At 47.3% G+C, this 21,481-nt stretch overlaps 1 protein-coding gene across 2 annotated transcripts in view; it reads left to right on the forward strand.

The window, feature by feature from the left end:
- Positions 1-2,253: 2,253 nt before the first annotated feature.
- Positions 2,254-21,481, forward strand: part of LOC137435627 (uncharacterized) — a 147,550-nt gene continuing 128,322 nt past the window's right edge. For both annotated transcript variants that reach the window (XM_068129559.2, XM_068129560.2), the window contains exons 1-2: positions 2,254-2,689; positions 20,122-20,191. In XM_068129559.2, the coding sequence (XP_067985660.2) occupies positions 2,618-2,689; positions 20,122-20,191 (142 nt within the window). In that variant the 5' untranslated portion in view covers positions 2,254-2,617. The remainder of the gene's footprint in view (positions 2,690-20,121; positions 20,192-21,481) is intronic.

A 21,481-nucleotide genomic window follows, 5' to 3' on the forward strand; every position in this document is an offset into this window, starting at 1 on the left:
ATGCCTCAATTCTGTGTTTGCTTCCAAATCTTGTGTCCACGACCCCTCGCTCTTCTTACCCATCCGACCCAACTGCTCTTCGACTCGGCATCTTTTGCATCTGAGAAGGTGGAGAAGTTTCTGACAATTCACATCTCTAAATCTGCATCCGACAGCATCAGCTCACGTGATCTAAAAACCTGCTCTGCTGCTCTTGAACATCCTCTCTCTGTCCTTTTCATCCTGCCATTTGTGCACGGTCATCTTCCATCTGCTTGGAAATCAGCCAACATTACCACTTTACATAAAAAGGTGCAAAAACAGATCCTTTCAACCACGGACCAATTGGCCTGCTCCCAATCTTCAGCAAGGTCATGAAATCCATCATCGTGTCTGACATAAAATACTTCCTCTTCTCCAATGGCTTGATCTCGGATCATCAATTTGGATTCAGACCAGGTCACTCTACTCTGGACATGCTGCTTCTGCTGTCTCAACAATGAATGGAGGTCCTCAATGCCAAACAGAAAATCAGAGCTGTCTCCCTTGAAATCAGAACCGTCTCCCTTCGATGCGGTCTTGCACCCGCCCTGTTCGCCAAACTCTCCTCTTATGATATGCATGGAAATCTCCGTGCATGGCTCATGGACTTCCTCTCCGGTCATAGTCAGCATGTGGCTCTAAATGGAATTCTCTCAACTCCTCTTTCTCTCCAGGCTGGAGTTCCTCAAGGAGGTGTTTTGGGCTCTTTCTAATCTTCTGTGCTCTTTTTAATCTTCATCAACGATCTTTCCAACTCTCTGGAACATCCTTTTTATCCGTTTCCTGATTTCTCGACTCTGCCGTTCCATTCCTCATCCCTCAGATCGGCAGTCTGCAGCCTCCTCACTCTCTGAAGACCTGGACAAAATCACAAACTGGTCAAACAAGTGGAACATTTCTTTCATTCTTGACAAATCTCACACTCTCACTTTGTCTCTCCGAAAAGACCGGCTGGACAACCCTCCCATCTACTTTCTCAACAATCCTCTCCAAGAAGTTCTGTCACTCAAGCTTTTGGGTTTTACTATCTGCCATGATCTTTCCTGGGAAAACACATTTCCAAGCTGGCCTCCAAAGCCAGTCGCCAGCTGGGCATCCTCCGTCGTGCGAAGTCCTTTCTGGGCACTTCTGAGCTCCTCACCACATACAAAGCTTTCATCTGCATCTTGATGGAATACTGCTCTCCCCTGTAGGCTGGTGGTCCTGCCTCACACCTCACTGGGCTTCACGCTGTAGAAACCAAAGCTTATAGAATCATTGGAATCTCCAACGACACCGAGACTGGAGACCAGAACTGAACAGAGACCAGAACCCAGAACCAGGCCAGAACTGAACAGAGACCAGAACCCAGAACCAGGCCAGAACTGAACAGAGACCAGCGGTGTGTCCATTACCAATGCCCTTGCTATATATATATATATATGCCAAGCCAGCCGATGCTTATCAACCGTCTCGTTGTACAATGAGAGTGTAAATCGAGAAAACGCAGTGTCAATGGTCGAGGTAAACGTAATTTGAATAAATCATCCATTTTGCGGCCAAATGGCTTCTTTCTGTGTCTTGGCATTCTTGCACTGGACTGTTCGTCCTTGGCGGCCATCGATTTATTACGTACACAATTCGGAAAGATTTTTGAATCATTAGCTCCATTCATATTTGCTACCTTTCCTGCCCCTTCCCCTCTTTTCTCTTCCAAACTTTATTCCACCTCTTTCCACATTCTTCCAACACCAAAACACCTCTTCTTTCTCGCTTCTCTCATCTTCATTTTTATTACTTATTTTTAATTTCAGCCTTCACCACCCATGTGTGTACATAATAAATAGATGTATTTTGAGCAACGTGCTATCGGAATGTTAAAATACACTTCGACAAACTTGTCAATGTTTCGTCTTTGTTTGAATTCAGCAAAATCGTAAATAAAATGGAATGCGCATGCGCAGCCAGGTCGAAGTGAGTTAGTTCAACGTGATCCGAACCTGTCTCGGTATTTGTGTTACCTTGACCCACTTGTGTACATGTAAACGACTCAGACAATGAGGCAAGCGATTGGATGTTAGATGATCGCAGTGGCAATCCGAAAGCCGCCGCTGTTGCTCTGCTTTCAGTTCGACCTGAGGACACGCCTACTGTTGGGCGTAACCTCATTAATACCCCGCCTCTTAATGACGTCTCGGACCAAGCGAGCCAATGACAGCGTTCGCGTTCGGAAAAATCTGCAGAAACCGCGCAGTTCCGCGGAAGGAGCATTTGGAACTGGAAGCCACAATAGGGAAGTGGCGTTTGGGAATGGGAAACCAGGATTAGGCCACATCGTGCACGACTTTTGTTGTCGTGATAGAATCCGATCGTTGCTGTGCTCTTGGTTTTGAGCTCACGGCCTTGTCCGAGCCACATGGGAACGAGTACTTAGCCGGACATTCCGTGCACCAAAGTTTTCTCGAGCTCCTTGGTGGCGCCGCGCCGCGCTCGTGCATGCGACGGTCGACGGTCACCGTGGCCGCGCAGAGCTCCGGCTCGGCTCGCGGCGCGGCTCGCGGCTCCGGCTCGCTGTGCCCGCACTGCAGGGCTGCCCGGCTCCGTGCGTGGCGCGACCATGATCGCGGGACTCACGCAGAAGTTAAGGGCGCACACCATAGAGGAAGCGCAACAACAACAATCGTTCAAGGTAAGAACCGACCGACTGGTGTGACGAGTGACGTCGATGTGTTGTGTTCGGTCCGCAGGCCACACAACTCCTGCTGGGGTAACGTGATCATCTGGGTGTAAATACGGTACGTAAATACCGTGCGTTGAAGGTTACCACGTTCCCGGTTAAGGTGCCGAAGGCGGCACGAGGGACCTTGGTAATGGCTGGCAGGGAAGGACACCTTTGTAGGTGATTTTTACCTTCATTATAATTAATACAGAAAGATAAACGAAAAAATAATTTACACTCCGCCTCGCTCCTCACCGTTTACTGTGTCCCTCATTCTCACCGTTTACTGTGTCCCTCATTCTCACCGTTTACTGTGTCCCTCATTCTCACCGTTTACTGTGTCCCTCATTCTCACCGTTTACTGTGTCCCTCACTCACCGTTTACTGTGTCCCTCACTCTCACCGTTTACTGTGTCCCTCACTCTCACCGTTTACTGTGTCCCTCACTCTCACCGTTTACTGTGTCCCTCACTCTCACCGTTTACTGTGTCCCTCACTCTCACCGTTTACTGTGTCCCTCACTCTCACCGTTTACTGTGTCCCTCACTCTCACCGTTTACTGTGTCCCTCACTCTCACCGTTTACTGTGTCCCTCACTCTCACCGTTTACTGTGTCCCCCCCACTCCTCACCGTTTACTGTGTCCCCCCCACTCCTCACCGTTTACTGTGTCCCCCCCCCACTCCTCACCGTTTACTGTGTCCCCCCCACTCCTCACCGTTTACTGTGTCCCCCCCACTCCTCACCGTTTACCGTGTCCCCCCCACTCCTCACCGTTTACCGTGTCCCCCCCACTCCTCACCGTTTACCGTGTCCCCCCCACTCCTCACCGTTTACCGTGTCCCCCCCACTCCTCACCGTTTACCGTGTCCCCCCCACTCCTCACCGTTTACCGTGTCCCCCCCACTCCTCACCGTTTACTGTGTCCCCCCCACTCCTCACCGTTTACTGTGTCCCCCCCACTCCTCACCGTTTACTGTGTCCCCCCCACTCCTCACCGTTTACTGTGTCCCCCCCACTCCTCACCGTTTACTGTGTCCCCCCCCACTCCTCACCGTTTACTGTGTCCCCCCCACTCCTCACCGTTTACTGTGTCCCCCCCACTCCTCACCGTTTACTGTGTCCCCCCCACTCCTCACCGTTTACTGTGTCCCCCCCACTCCTCACCGTTTACTGTGTCCCCCCCACTCCTCACCGTTTACTGTGTCCCCCCCACTCCTCACCGTTTACTGTGTCCCCCCCCACTCCTCACCGTTTACTGTGTCCCCCCCACTCCTCACCGTTTACTGTGTCCCCCCCACTCCTCACCGTTTACTGTGTCCCCCCACTCCTCACCGTTTACTTTGTCCCCCCCACTCCTCACCGTTTACTTTGTCCCCCCCACCGCTCACCGTTCACTGTGTTCCCCCCACCCCCCACCGTTCACTGTGTCCCCCCCCACCCCCCACCGTTCACTATGTCCCCTCACCGTTCACTGTGTCCCCCCCCACCCCTCACCGTTCACTGTGTACCCCCCACCCCTCACCGTTCACTGTGTACCCCCCCCACCCCTCACCGTTCACTGTGTACCCCCCCCACCCCTCACCGTTCACTGTGTCCCCCCCACCCATCACCGTTCACTGTGTCCCCCCCACCCCTCACCGTTCACTGTGTCCCCCCACCCCTCACCGTTCACTGTGTCCCGAGGTTGGTCAGAGGCAGAGGCAGAGGCAGAGGCAGAGGCAGAGGCAGAGGCAGAGGCAGAGGCAGAGGCAGAGGCAGAGGCAGAGGTGCACACAGACACAGACACACAGACACAGACACAGACACACAGACACAGACACACAGACACACACACACACACACACACACACACACACAGACAGACAGACAGACAGACAGACAGACACAGACACACACACATGCGCACACACACACACTCTAACGCGCATGCAGGCACAGACACACACTCAAACGTGCATGCAGGCACAGACACACACTCACACGCGCGCACAGACACACACTCGCACGTGCATGCAGGCGCACACGCACACGCACAGACGCGCACGCACAGGCGCGCACGCACAGGCACGGACGCACAGGCACGCACGCACAGGCACGCACGCACAGGCACGCACAGGCACGCATGCACAGGCACGCACAGACACGCACGCACAGACACGCACAGACACGCACGCACAGACACGTACGCACAGACACGCACGCACAGACAGTCAGACACGCACGCACGCACAGACATGCACGCACATACACACACCACAACACAACACACACACACACACACACACACCTATGTACTCAAGAAAACGCGCACACACACACACACACACACACACACACACACACACACACACACACACACACACACACACACACACACACACACCTATGTACTCAAGTGCCACACACACACCCAAGTCGGCTTTGATTTCTTGGTAGTTCTTTGCATATATGTTTTACCATTTTCAACAATAGCATTGTTTATGTTCAGTCACCCCACTTTAGGTAAGCACAAGTATTGTATCAGATTAACTTGAAATAAATTAAAGTTGTATAATAGTTAGTATTTGTTTGCATATCCCTTGCATGCAATAACTGCATTGAGCCGTGACCCGTTGACGTCACCAAACTCTTGGTATCTTCCTTTTTGAGATGCTTTGTCAAGTCCTTACTGCAGCCATTTTCAGTTGTTGTTTGCTTTGGGGGGTTTATTGCTTTAGTCTCTTCTTCTTCATCAAGTGAAATGCTTGATCCATTGGATTGAAATGAAGAGATGGACTTGGCCAGTCTAAAGCCTTCCACTTTTTTTCCCCCTGATGAACTCCTTGGTTGTGCTTTGAGTTTACAGCAATATTGACAAATTTGACTTCACCGTTCCAAAACTTGTGGATGGCACTATATATATATGTACAGTATGTACATGTGTATATATATATATATATATATATATATATATTGTTACTGATCGCGGTTTAGGATGTTGTTTGCCGAGCGAAGGCTCCGCGACCGAACAGTTGTTCCCCGATTCACCCAGAACTTTGGCCGTATCGCACCGCAGCTGCCCAATCTGGAAAAGACTAAAACGACGAATGCAAAGAGGAAAAGGAATAAGACGAGAAGACGGACAGAAGAGTAATGGGATTTATTATTTACACAAGCAAAAAGAAAGCAGTCACATTTATTTACAACACATAAGACGCAGGTGACACAGTGCAAATACTAGCTTACCTACAGTCTTAATTAACCCCGGGACAGAACAAACAAAAGACAGACTCACACGGGGAATGATGACAGGAGTTGGCTGGAAGGAGAGGATGGCTTGGAGCTGTATTGTGCAGCACGATTGGCGCGTTTAGCAGCCGCCGTTCCTTCGCGGCCCTGCTCAAAACCGCCGTCCAGGCCCCAAGCGGCTGTTGGGTGTCGTTGCTGCTGTGGCCGCCGCTGCTTTTCCAGGACTCGTCTGACTCGTCTGGTCCAAACCCTCAACTCAACAACACTCTTGCACGTCTCCCTGTCCAACCACTCTTTCTCTCTTGGTCCAACCACTCCTTCTCTTTCTTGGTCCAACCACTCTTTCTCTCTCTTGGTCCACTCACTCCTCACCACCGAACACACCACGCTTCTTGCGCGCGCGCCTTTATAGCGCCTCCGGCGATCAAGCCGCCGGCCTTCAGGACACGCCCATCGGTGTGCTCACCTCGGCCCTGGTTGGTCACGCGACCCTCTGGCTCCGCCCTTGATGACGACGGGCGGGCACGCCCCTCTTCCCCGACCCGAGCACATGTTCAATGGTGGTTTTGGAGGGGATGTAATTGGCAATCGAGGCTTGGCAATGACGAAAGGGGATGTGAAAGGAAATGGAGATTTTGGGGATGGGAATGAAAGGGGATCTATTCTCTTTCACTGGTGCAATGGAGTACTTCAATTAATGGGAGACACAGCCTTACTCTAAAACACAGAATAAGATATAACTATCGAACAGGGGTATTCTATTATTGGCTGACGTGTATGCTTGTGGACTAATTATGGGATGCCCTTTTACCTTTACACAGCTCCGGAGGCAGGGGGCGCAGAATAAACAATAATAATAACTCACACAATCAAAAAAATACAGTCCTCATATCCGCAACACTGCACCCTCCTCCTCTTAGGCACGTCCCGGGCCTACAACTTTTATTTAGTGTGACACGTAGGTGTAGTTCCCTCTACTTTTAACCTGACCCTGAGTGCGACAGTTTTAAAACATAAATAAATGTGTCCCGCTGCTCCATTGCACCCTGCCTAACAGACTTACGCCCACAGTTAACCGAATTGCGGAATTGTCTTCAAACTATACACTGACGGTGGGGAGCATTATTTACAATGACGCTATTTTTATTTACAAAACTAACCCAGGACCTGTGATTGTTCTTTCTGGGGGGGAGACAGTCTGCTCTGCATCAATGCACCATGAAAGCACCCAAAAACGCACCAATACACACCCAAGCACCAATCGGTGCAGTCACCATTGTTCATCAATGTTCAACAATAAAAAATAAATCAACAACCCCTAACCCTGCAGGTGATCTCTTGCTCTTCGGCTCCCTCTGCTGGTTATTATTATTGTCTTCCAGTTGTTGTCTTTCTTCCATTTTCTTACTGGCGGCCTATTTGCAATAAAGTGTGCCCAATGTGTCCTTTTTATTTTCTTTTATTTATGGCCCACAGGGCCGACTACGTGTGCTTCACCTGTGTGGCATCGGTGCCCTGTGGCCAAGGTCCGCCAGCAAGATTTCGGGCCCTCATGGCCGGTTCCAGCAGAGGGGCCATGCCCCAACCCATGGGGTCCATAGGTGGTGCTCGGCCACAGACATGTGGTCCATAATGTGGTGCATCGATGCAGACAGCTGGTTCTGAGAGTTCCGGGTGCACAATAGCCGACTCACGCACGCTCCCCTCGGCGCCCCATGGCGCACAGGTCATGTGGGAGACAAAAGGGGGACAATTGAGCGAGGGGTAAGGTCACAAGGGTACACATCAATAAGGCAATGCAAGGCGAAATGCGTACGGAGGGCGAAGTGAGAAAGCTCGTCTCTACCGTACGTCACCCCCCTGTCACCTACACTACCCTTGCCCTTACCCCATATGTACAAAAATCTACACATTACCAATCCGTCGCTACTGTCACGTCTCCCCGTATTTCCTCTATACCAAATTCGTCACCACAATCCCTCTAACCAAAATTTGCCATCACCCAATTCATCATCAATCCTCATAAGGAGGAAGAGATGGAACATCAAGCACAATGTCACACCCACGTCATGATGCGTCTCACAATCCAAACATTTGCACAGTAAAAAATAATCAAAACATGGCATGGTGTGGAGTTCCTGTCACCTCAGGTGAGTGGATGCAGATGGTGCGAGGAGATCCTTCATCCTAACTATCCTCGAAATGATTTTAACACACTTTACACTACCCGGGGTCTCTCCCTGCCAATCCATTGGCCAACTTACACTATGGGTTCTAAAAACCAATTCCCATTGACCAAACTGTGGTGCTTCTCAATTTGGGGTCTCACTCCCCCGATTCATCTCCCGGTGCCCTCGCACAATTTCTGGGCTGTGACGTGTAGCTCTCCCAGCAGGTCTACCCACCTGCACACCTCCACCACTGCAGTTGCCACCCGAGCTTACCTAGCTCCTCACCCTAACCTAACTAACTGGGGACAGCCCCTCCTGGCTCTGTCACCCCACTCGGTGCCCTCTGGCACTGGGCTACCCGGGTCCGTCCTCCGGATCCTCGGGCCCCATCCACAACAACTACTACCGGCTCCCAGAGCCCACCTGCGGCCTCACCTGGCCGACATCCTCACAGTGGTGGAGCGCCCAACCAACTACACACACTAACAGGCTACACGCCCAGCCATTTCCACAACACTAATGCGCCCATCCAAAGACCATTCTTTCACCCGCACCACAGATGCCAATATCCAACCACAATTTACCTGTACCCTCTACCTAACACTTACACTACCCGCCCCGGGTATCCGTGATGGGGGTCCACTCTTCCCCCATTCACACCTTCGCACCATCCACTCCACTCCACAATTTCCACCATACTCACTCCACGACCATCCATTCCAATACTCCATACCATTTATTCCATACACCTGTCCTCCATTCACCTGTCGTTGCACACCTGTGCAATCATACCTGGTGCCACCTGCACCCTCCTCCTCTTCCTGGACCAGTTGGTCAACACAACACACATCACCATCACTCACTCATACACTGCTCCACACACCTGTTCAGTTGCACACCTGTGCAATCACACCTGTTCAATCCTCAAACACACGGCATCATCTCAGCTAACTACTCCCCTCTGAAACTTGCGCTTCCCAGTCGTCCCTTTAAACTATTGCGCTCCCACGTCATTATCATCCACACTAATCTACCTGCGTCCCCACTACAGGTATCATTGTCACTAACTAATCTTAACGTTACCTAATGTCATCTTCTAGGGCCCTACACACAATATCCTAACCCACCCGGGCTAGTTTTCACTGCCATCAACCCCATAAGCTCGTGCTCCTTTGCCCCCCTTGTGAGGGATGGTGGATTTGCCATCCCACCACATCGGGGAGGTCCTATCAATTTCGCTCGTCCAAATCCAACAAATCAAAAATTTGCCATTTACCGCTAATCACCGTACCAATCATCAAATTTTGCCTTTTTCTAATTTCGGGGCCAAAACACTATCCTCATCACCCGTCTACTTATTAGGTCCTCTCGGTGCGCCAATTCCCTTCTAAAGCTCGGCTTCGTACAGCCGAGCAATGAACGCGGGTTCTTTGGTGCCGGCGGCTGGATGCGTCCGGCACTCGGTGCAGGGACGGGGGCTTACCCGTGCCGAGATCCCACGCACCACCTCGGCGCGGAGCCATCCAATTTCCCGATCTCGACTTGCCGGAACGTCTCAATAAAAAGTGGTCGCCATGACGACCCTTCCTATCGGGCTGCCCGCTCCGCCTAGTGGAGCCCGGACGCGGCCGTTCCAAGCGAGGCACAGCGTGGATCGCGTACGGCGGTCCTTTCGAACCCGCCGTGGCTCGGATCCCCGCTGGTTCTCGCGGCACGCGAAGCCCGGCACGCACCGAGGGCCCGATTCGGCTATAAGTCGCTCTAACCGCTAACCCGGTTACCGTCGATGCCTCACCTGGATGTTTACACGCATACGCTACCCCTTTCTTGCTCATACCTCCAGCTGTTCCCATGCTCCTCGTAACTTTCCTTACACACCTCGGTACACTCATTCCGCTCACAGACTTGGTCACACACCTGACCACCGAACACCTTGGCACACATTCGTCGCTCGCACACCTCACCAACACACCTCTTCGCGCCCCTTCCTCGGTCACCTCCTCTGTGACAATCACAGGTGTGCTTTCACTCGCACACCCAACCACGTGCCTCACGACCAACTCAAGTGTGCATTCCCACACACGCTCTACCATTCCAGGTGTGCATCCTTCCATTCCAGGTGTACATCCTCGCTCACCTGTCACAACCAACTCACGCTCCGTGTCACTCTCACTACTTTCACCACCACTCTTGACAACGCACTCTTTCCTCATGCACCTGTCCGTTACACACCTTTCTCGCGCACACTCTCCCGTTACACCCTCTGTAACACTCACCACAGGCGTGCATTCCCCCTTACTCTTGACAGCGCACTCTTTCCCCATGCACCTGTCCGTTACACACCTTTCTCGCGCATCCTCTTGCGCACACTCTTTCGTTACTTCCTCCGTAACACTTACCACAGGCGTGCATTCTCCCTCACTCTTGACAGCGCACTCTTTCCCCATGCACTTGTCCGTTACACGCCTTTCTCGCACATCCTCTTGCGCACACACTTTCGTTACTTCCTCCGTAACACTCGCCACACCGCGCTTCCATGTGCTCCCTCGCACACGCGCTACTACCGACTCACTCTCGACAGCACACTCACTGGTCGGCGCGCACTTTTTCCTCACACACCCCATGGTCGGACATTCTTGCACACCTATTTTTTCGCACACCTGACCTGTCACACACTTCACCAACGGCCTTTCACGAACACCCGGATCCAAACCAATCCCCAAGCCGACTGAAGCTTTCCTCACATCATATACATTGCCGAATATTTCGCCACTCACCTTGGCACCTCGTCTCCGCACCTCTTTTTCCACCTGCAAACTTTTTATTTGGTTAGTGAGCAGCACATCACGAGTTGAGCACCGACCTTGTACCAATTCCATTACCTCCTCCTTTATTTCTCTTTTAGTTTCTGTCCGTCTCTTCTTAATTTCACTCACCTCTTCTTCCACCTCCTCTAATTTTTCCTTTACCTCCTTCATCTCCCGGTGCGCCCCCTCTATCTCTTCCTCTAACGCCACCTTAACCGTTTCTATGTGCGTCCTCACCTCTCGGTCCTTCGTCTCCATTACTTCTGTCACCTCCTCCAACTTCTTCGTCAACCCCTCATGTACCATCTGACATTCCTTTTGTGTTGCTATTAATTCGTTTTTAATGTCCTTTTGTGTCGCTTTTAAACCCCCGATGATTGCAGTGTTCTTTTCCACTTGGTCCGCTAGTTCCCTTTGTCCGACTGTCAGCTGTTCTACTCCCTTCGTCAGACCCTCTATTCCCCCCTGTAACCTAGCCGTATTATTTCTCACCTCTTTCTCCATACGCTTCTCACCTCGCTTTACCTCCTCGCGTAGCCCTGAGACCTCCTCACCCACACCTCGTCGTATCCCCTCTTTCATCTCTTCCATCTCTTTTGTAGATGCCACCCTCATCTGTCCCAATTCATCCCTCTGAGCATCCAATTTGGTTTCTACCCCGATTTTTACCTCCTCTATCTGCTCTCCCATTTGTTTAATTTCTCGGGCGGATTGCTCCCCTATCTCCCGCAATTTGCCTTCCATCCTATTTTCTAACCCCATTAACCCATTTTTTACCCCCTCTATCTGATTGTCTAACCCCTCAAATTTCTTGTCTAATTCCCCGATTTGATTTCCTAGTCGCTCCCCCATTCTGTTTTCCATTTTCTCACTATCAGCCCTCCTTCTGTCTTCCATTTCCTCACTATCAGCCCTCCTTCTGTCTTCCATTTCCTCCATTTCCCTGGCTCTTTTTTCGTTGTCGCACTTCGACTCTGCCATGTATTCGCTAAACCGTGCCTTGAACTGCTGCATGTCAAACGGCTGCATGTTAAAGCCCGCTGATACAGCGGGCTCGGCTACCGCGCGCTCGTGCGAGGCGCCTTTTTGCGCGCCTGAAACCTCGTGCGCGAGAGCGCCATTTTGTGCGTCTGATACCCCCTCAACCGCCTCCTCATTGCTCCCCTCCATTTGATCCTGGGTTACTCCTAACCCCTCCTCTAGCTCACCCACCGGCATTCGATCGCCTTGACCAGCCATGGCGCGATTTCAAAATTCGGGTTTTATTTCTTTAAAACACAACAAATTTCGGCAGCTTGTAATTTTGAGCGCGTTAAGCGCGCTTCGGGTCCAATCCCACTTCCCGACACCAATTGTTACTGATCGCGGTTTAGGATGTTGTTTGCCGAGCGAAGGCTCCGCGACCGAACAGTTGTTCCCCGACTCACCCGATTCACCCAGAACTTTGGCCGTATCGCACCGCAGCTGCCCAATCTGGAAAAGACTAAAACGACGAATGCAAAGAGGAAAAGGAATAAGACGAGAAGACGGACAGAAGAGTAATGGGATTTATTATTTACACAAGCAAAAAGAAAGCAGTCACGTTTATTTACAACACATAAGACGCAGGTGACACAGTGCAAATACTAGCTTACCTACAGTCTTAATTAACCCCGGGACAGAACAAACAAAAGACAGACTCACACGGGGAATGATGACAGGAGTTGGCTGGAAGGAGAGGATGGCTTGGAGCTGTATTGTGCAGCACGATTGGCGCGTTTAGCAGCCGCCGTTCCTTCGCGGCCCTGCTCAAAACCGCCGTCCAGGCCCCAAGCGGCTGTTGGGTGTCGTTGCTGCTGTGGCCGCCGCTGCTTTTCCAGGACTCGTCTGACTCGTCTGGTCCAAACCCTCAACTCAACAACACTCTTGCACGTCTCCCTGTCCAACCACTCTTTCTCTCTTGGTCCAACCACTCCTTCTCTTTCTTGGTCCAACCACTCTTTCTCTCTCTTGGTCCACTCACTCCTCACCACCGAACACACCACGCTTCTTGCGCGCGCGCCTTTATAGCGCCTCCGGCGATCAAGCCGCCGGCCTTCAGGACACGCCCATCGGTGTGCTCACCTCGGCCCTGGTTGGTCACGCGACCCTCTGGCTCCGCCCTTGATGACGACGGGCGGGCACGCCCCTCTTCCCCGACCCGAGCACATGTTCAATGGTGGTTTTGGAGGGGATGTAATTGGCAATCGAGGCTTGGCAATGACGAAAGGGGATGTGAAAGGAAATGGAGGTTTTGGGGATGGGAATGAAAGGGGATCTATTCTCTTTCACTGGTGCAATGGAGTACTTCAATTAATGGGAGACACAGCCTTACTCTAAAACACAGAATAAGATATAACTATCGAACAGGGGTATTCTATTATTGGCTGACGTGTATGCTTGTGGACTAATTATGGGATGCCCTTTTACCTTTACACAGCTCCGGAGGCAGGGGGCGCAGAATAAACAATAATAATAACTCACACAATCAAAAAAATACAGTCCTCATATCCGCAACAATATATATATATATATATATATATATATATATATATATATATATATATATATATATATATATATATACCATTATTAGTAACTCCCAACCGCAACCAGGTCGACTCCATATGAGTGGATACCAGAGATAACGTCACCGCGTGGCAGGCGGTGTGTATCGCTCCCAGCAAGGTGCAGCAGCAGCTGTATGGGACACCTTGCTGGCGGTTCTCCACTGATGATATGAAGGTCGCATAGTGACTGATATAAAAACCGAAAGGGTCACAGAGTTACAAGTGTATGGAAAGCCTCACTGCGTTGCCCTGATGAAGCCCCAACAAGGGCGAAACCAGGTCGGTAACTGAGTTTTGCATGCACTTGTGACAGTATCTGTATTTATAATCCGTAATGACGCACTGCTAGATGGTTCCTCTGGAACTTTGCAGGCAAGGCGGACGTGCATGGCGATGACGTCATGTTGTCCGCTCATTAGGTTGGAGAACCAGATTACAGATACCATTATATATACTAGGACGTGCCCGTACGTGGGTGCCCGTTCCTTGGTGCGGCCCGCGTGACCGTACTATATATATATCTAAAATTATATCCCCCCCCCTCTATTTACATGAAATGGTTTGGTCCATTCGCAAAGCCAAAGCGAACGGCTTGCGAGTACGGTGACAATCCCCCCCTCTATTTACATGAAATGGTTTGGTCCAAAGCGAACGGCTTGCGAGTACGGTGACAATCCCCCCCCTCTATTTACATGAAATGGTTTGGTCCAAAGCGAACGGCTTGCGAGTACGGTGACAATCCCCCCCCTCTATTTACATGAAATGGTTTGGTCCAAAGCGAAGGGCTTGCGGAGTTTGGTAAAGAAATCGCCATAGCGTGCACAAACGCGCAGGAAAGCGAAAGAATCGCAAATTAGTTTTAATTAGTTTTAAAACATAGTTTAACGCCAACATAGTGGCAACATAGTTTGCCAACGTGAAATAAATGAATACGCTCTCAAATGTGCCGTCCGAGGCAGAGTCTGTTCGCCACGTTCGGCACACGTGATAGCTCGCTGCTCTCTGATTGGTTGAATCGTTTTTTGGACATAGCTCGGTAACTACTTCTCCGATTAATATGAAACCTTGAAAAGGCACATCCTCAGGTCCCCAGCAATATACCTGGCAAGGTTCAAGTATATCGGACCCGTGGTTGTCGAGAAACAGCGGTCACAGACACACAGACAGACATACACACACACATACACACACACATACACACACACAGAGATTACTGGAATTATAGATAGATAAATGAATACGCTCTCAAATGTGCCGTCCGAGGCAGAGTCTGTTCGCCACGTTCGGCACACGTGATAACTCGCTGCTCTCTGATTGGTTGAATCGTTTTTTGGACATAGCTCGGTAACTACTTGTCCGATTAATATGAAACCTTGAAAAGGCACATCCTCGGGTCCCAGCAATATACCTGGCAAGTTTCAAGTATATCGGACCCGTGGTTGTCGAGAAACAGCGGTCACAGACAGACACACAGAGATTACTGGCATTATAGATAATATATATATATATATATATATATATATTTATATATATATATATATATATATATATATATATATATATATATATATATATATATATATATATATATATATATTTATATATATATTTATATATATATTTATATATATATATTTATATTTATATATATATTTATATATATATATATATTATTTATATATATATATATTTATATATATATATATATATATTTATATATATATATATATATTTATATATTTATATATATATTTATATATTTATATATATATATATATATATTTATATATATATATATATATATATTGTTGCAGACGTGGCTTGGATGTTATTTACCGAGCGGTTTTATGGTATGACCACGTCTGCACAAGTTACCCGATTGTGCCCGAACGTTGACTAGTCGCGCGATGCTGGCTCAATAAGAAAAAGAAGACACCCGGCTGGATTACAATAACACAATACGACACCAGGGGTTCAGTTCTCAAGACCTCCGGAGGAGGTTATATTAAGGCGGAAGGTTAGATTACAACTACAAGAGGGACAGCATAGAAAGACAAGCACTTAGACACACTCTTATATTAACCCCAACAGACGACAGATAAACGGGACAAAATGCTGACTCACACGGGGATTGATGGCAAGGAAAGGCAGGCAGTCGATGGCTCAAGGTGCACTCTTGGCTCAAGGCAGAATCGACTCGGTCCGGTCCCAGAGATGCAGGGAGGTCACAGCGCTCGGAAGGCGACGTTCTTTCTCCAAGCTGAGGCGCATCTGACGTCACATCCGGCGCGGGGCCGCGTATATCCGGCGGGGAGTGACACGCCCTCGGCTCGTTAGCTCCGCCTCGTGGAATCGGCACGTTGCTTCTCATTGGGTGCGTGCGGGGGGTTTACCAGGCTCCGCCCTTGACGAGGAGCTGACAAGGAGCCCCTTCGTGGTAACCCCGTGGAGCGCATGGTCTGGAGCTAATCGAGCCGGTGTGAGGACGCATCCTCCCCCGCTCCGCCGCCATCTCCTCTGTTGTTGTTGTAATTGTTGGGGAAGAAGATGGAAGGAGGTATGGGAAAGGTCCTAAACTCACTACTGATGCCATATAATCACATTCTGGTGCAACGAAGAGTCATAATTAATGGAAACGAGGCCTTAACTGACATAGATTAAGAATAACTAGGAAGATGTCCGAAAGTTGTCTACGTGTGGTGCGGTGGACCTGGGCACGACATTTAATGGGGGAATAAGGGGAAGGTCGGCTCTACTGATTGTTGTTTACATGCAATGGGACTAGGGAATGGGGGATTGGGGAAAGTTGGGGAGTATTGGAGAAAATAGGGGAATATTTACAAGCGGATATGGAGGCCAAATTCCATATTCGCAACAATATATTTATATATATATATATATATATATATATATATTTATATATATATATATATATATATATATATATATTTATATATATATTTATATATATATATATATATATTTATATATATATTATATATATATATATATATATTAATATATATATTTATATATATATATATATATATATATTTATATATATATATATATATATTTATATATATATATTTATATATATATATTTATATATATATATTTATATATATTTATATATATATTTATATATATATATTTATATATATATATATATAAATACATGTGTATATATATATATATATCCCATACACATACTTGAGAAATGTATGTGTGCGCGTGTGTGTTCTGATTTGCAGATTTGCCGGCCACACCTTTTGAGCCACGGAGCTCAATAGGGCCATAAAGACTGTTCACCACCTTGGGATGGTTTTCGCACTCTAAACCTCCACCCAACTCTCACCCCCTTCAAATCTACCCCCTCCCCATGCTCCCACCATGCGTTAGCTTCCATAAACCAGATACACCCTTTCACCCATGGGGCTCACTCACACTTGACATGAAGAGTATCTACACTTCCCAGGATGGCTTTGCACTTTGCACCACCTCCTGCCTCAACCCATTACCCCCCCCCCCCCCCATAACCCCCTACTGTGTGTGTTCTGGTTTGCCAGCCATACCTTTTGACCCACGGGGCTCAAACTTGCCATGAAGACTGTTCACTCCCCCAGCGTGGTTTTGCACTACCAACTTCCCCCCTGATTCTCCAGACCACCCAATCCCCTTCCCCCTCCGCACCCCTCTCACACACGTAAATATATGTAGACTAAATCAATCTCCATAGACTAAATAAATACACATCGACTAATCTTGAGTAATCCTGCATTTATTTCCTGGATGTACCGCACAATCTGTGCAGCCGAATTGCCAATGCACGAAGCTCATAGTGTAATCAAAACTAGCCTCGCAGTCACATTCATGAATCTACATTAATGAATTTCAGAGTTCAAACTGAGCAGCGGAATAGATGTAGGCCCTGCGGCAGAAGGAATGAAATGTAGAACAAAACATTCAATTTCATTAATATTGTTGACTTCTTCTTCTTCACCCCTCTCCTGAGTTTGATTTGTTATGGTTGTGACCTTTTCCTCTTCTCCGATGTTTTTCTTCCTCTTCCACCCCCACGCCCCCCCCCCCCCTCCCGAGATTATATATATATATATATATATATATATATATATATATATATATATATATATAATCTGTGTTACTGTGTTGTCACTGTGTCACAAGTGTCTGTGTTGTCACTGAACTACTCCCTCAAAATTTTGTGAAATCCTACCAAACTTCTGGTATGCACCTACCTCTCCCGTGTGTATGTCCTAAGGGTATTCTTTTTTTGAATTTTTTTTGTAAATGGTTTTTTTTTTTTCAACTTATATCTTCAACTTCAATTTTTAAATAAAATGTATCACATATATTACAAATACATTTGTGCAAAATAATTGTTCATATTATGATTGGTGTAAACCATAACAAAACAGCAACTCAGGTGCAGTCATCCATCTATTTGTCTACATATCTGGGCAGTGTTTGTGTTGTCACTGAACCACTCCCTCAAGCTTTTGTTTCCGTGGTTGTGAAGTGTTTTTAATAACGTGGTGGTGAGGTGTTTTAAATTACTTGGGGGTGAGGTGTTTTTAATAATGTGGTGGTGAGGTGTTTTGTATCACGTGGTGGTGAGGTGTTTTAAATTACTTGGTGGTGAGGTGTTTTGAATTATGCGGTGGTGAGGTGTTTTGAATTATGCGGTGGTGAGGTGTTTTAAATTAGGTGGGGGTGAGGTGTTTTAAATTAGGTGGGGGTGAGGTGTTTTAAATTAGGTGGGGGTGAGGTGTTTTAAATTAGGTGGGGGTGAAGGGTTTTGAATTAGGTGGGGGGGGGGGGGGGGGAGGTGAGGTGTTTGAATTAGGGGGGGGGGGGGGGGGTGAGGTGTTTTAAATTATCTGGGGGTGAGGTGTTTTCAATTAGGTGGGGGTGAGGTGTTTTAAATTACGTGGTGGTGAGGTGTTTTAAATTACGTGGTGGTGAAGTGTTTTAAATTACGTGGTGGTGAAGTGTTTTAAATTACGTGGTGGTGAAGTGTTTTAAATTACGTGGGGGTGAGGTGTTTTAAATTACGTGGGGGTGAGGTGTTTTAAATTATGTGGGGGTGAGGTGTTCTAAATTACGTGGGGGTGAGGTGTTCTAAATTACGTGGGGGTGAGGTGTTCTAAATTACGTGGGGGTGAGGTGTTCTAAATTACGTGGGGGTGAGGTGTTCTAAATTACGTGGGGGTGAGGTGTTCTAAATTACGTGGTCACGAGGTGTTTTAAATTAGGTGGGGGTGAGGTGTTTTAAATTACGTGGTCACGAGGTGCTTTAAATAAGGTTGGGGTGAGGTGTTTTAAATTACGTGGGGGTGAGGTGTTTTAAATTACGTGGGGGTGAGGTGTTCTAAATTACGTGGGGGTGAGGTGTTCTAAATTACGTGGGGGTGAGGTGTTCTAAATTACGTGGGGGTGAGGTGTTCTAAATTACGTGGGGGTGAGGTGTTTAAAATTATGTGGTTGTGAGGTGTTTTAAATTGGGTGGGGGTGAGGTGTTTTAAATTACGTCGTCATGTGTTTTAAATTAGGTTGGGGTGAGGTGTTTTAAATTATGTGGGGGTGAGGTGTTTTAAATTATCTGGGGGTGAGGTGTTTTAAATTACGTGGTGGTGAGGTGTTTTGAATGTTTTCATGGTGCTGAGGTGTTTTGAATGTTTTCATGGTGCTGAGGTGTTTTGAATGTTTTCATGGTGCTGAGGTGTTTTGAATGTTTTCATGGTGCTGAGGTGTTTTGAATGTTTTCATGGTGCTGAGGTGTTTTGAATGCACAGCTGCATCATGGCACGCTTCGTTCAGTTTTGGCAGGAATGGTGTTTATCGGTTTTTGCGTATTAAACCACCTTTAGAGGCCATTTTTCCCCGCAAAGCGGGGGTTGGCCTTTTTCGGGAACCGTGGTTGTTGTTGTTTTTTTGGTCCCCTTTTTGAAGCAATGTTTTACGGCCGGATGCCCTTCCTGACGCCAACCCTTTTTGCCGCCTTTAACGACAAACAGGGAATTACCAGTGAACTGGTACTCAATTCAGCCAACCTCGGAAGGATGACAGGCTGAGTCAACCCCCCTGGCGTTAATTCAGCGATTGACCGGGATTCGAACCCAGGATCCTAGGATCCTAAGCCGGCACCCTAGCCACTAGCCCAACACCAGGGTTGGCAGGAATGGTGTTTATCGGTTTTTGCGTATGAAATATATATATATATATATATATATATATATATATATATATATATATATATATATATATATATATATATATATATATATATATATATATATATATATATATATATATATATATATATATATATATATATATATATATATATATATATATATATATCCCTGTTGGGCTTTCTGTGTAAGTAATGTACAATTTTAAAATGTGGTTTCGGTGTAATTGCACCTGCGTCACCATTCATCACACATGATATGCGGGTGATTGTGGTGGTGGTAACGCCGGTGTTCGTAACGCTCGAGTCTGCGCTTGGCTTGATAAGTAGTGTGTGAGTTGTGCTGGAATTCCTCATGTATTCACAGGCACGCTGACTCTGTGTCTGTCCAGGTGGCACATGGCTGGAAGGATGGAGAGGATTCGGAAGATGAAAATCAAGAGTTGGTGCAGATTGATCGAGGTGGGTAGCGGTCATCGACTGGTTGTGCCCAATCCCCCTGCTCCCGGAGCCTTTTTGCTGAGATTCCCTTGATCATCTTGCAAGATCTATGTATTTCATTGCTGCAAAAAATGTTTTCCTTGTATATCCAATGATTTGTAAAGCTTTCTCTGCATCTAATTTGAATTATGGATCTGCTGGTAATTGATTGATTAGAGTCTTCATTTAAAATTTGTTTATCACGAGTGAGATGAATGCTAATTGTGAAATTGCATTTAGTCTAGTGTATTCCCATAACATGTCCATTGCTCCCCACCTTGCCTGCTAACCCAGCTTGCCTTTCTCTACAAAGCCTCGGTATCAGTGAATGCAAACATGGAGTTTGAATGAGGTCATTGATAGGATACGCGTCTTTGAGAGGGCCCACACAGCTCTTTTGGAATGTGACTTGTCCAAACAGCTTTTATGTGAGCATTGGCAAGATCCGTTGTGTGTTAGTCTACATCAAGCGATGTTGGAAGAAGTTCCGCAAATCCTTGTGATAATTAGATATCGTATTTTATTTAAAAGAGAGATCTGTTCAAGCACCATTACGATAGACCATCGCCCAAATGTTGTTTTTTTTTGCTTTTTGTTTTAGTTTTTTTTTAATGCTATTCTTGGAAAACCCTTTTGAACCTGATATCCTCATGAATAGGACAGACCGGTCGATGTTAATCAAACTGGCAACAAGCATGAGAATGGACGTGACAGCAAAGGTAGTCAAAGTGCTAAATAGGTTCAGTCAAGGGGGAGATGGATTTTGACATGACAATAGATGAAGAACCTGGAAGACGAAATTGGACTTGAAGACAAAACTGACAAATGAGAAAAACGAATAAGAAAAGCCAGTGAAAGCAAATCGATTCAACATCCCTTGCACATCATTAGTGCTCGTCTGGTGCAAAGTTATTAATCAATTATTTTTTTTGGCATGTGCACCCATGTGACCGACCTCAAATTTGTAGGTGCACCAATTATTGGAAATTTGTGTTGAAGTAAATCAGTCTGCCAAGGAAAATATTTGATTTCTTTTCAACACAAACAAATAAATCGAAGGTTTTGTTGTAATTATTTATTTAATGGACAGATTCCGAGATTTTGATTATTATCCATCATCGAATCTTCACAAACTAGCTGGTCAGGCTGTAAGTGGGGTTATCCTTCTCGGCATTCTCATTTTGCAGCCACTTGGTAACTGTTGGAGCAAAGTTGAAACACTTTATCTCCAGACCCTTTCCATCTCCAGTCCTCATACTGATTTGGTCATCA

This window comes from Myxine glutinosa, chromosome 9 (assembly GCF_964187855.1).
Source record: "Myxine glutinosa chromosome 9, kmMyxGlut1.1, whole genome shotgun sequence".
Lineage (NCBI taxonomy): Eukaryota > Metazoa > Chordata > Myxini > Myxiniformes > Myxinidae > Myxine > Myxine glutinosa.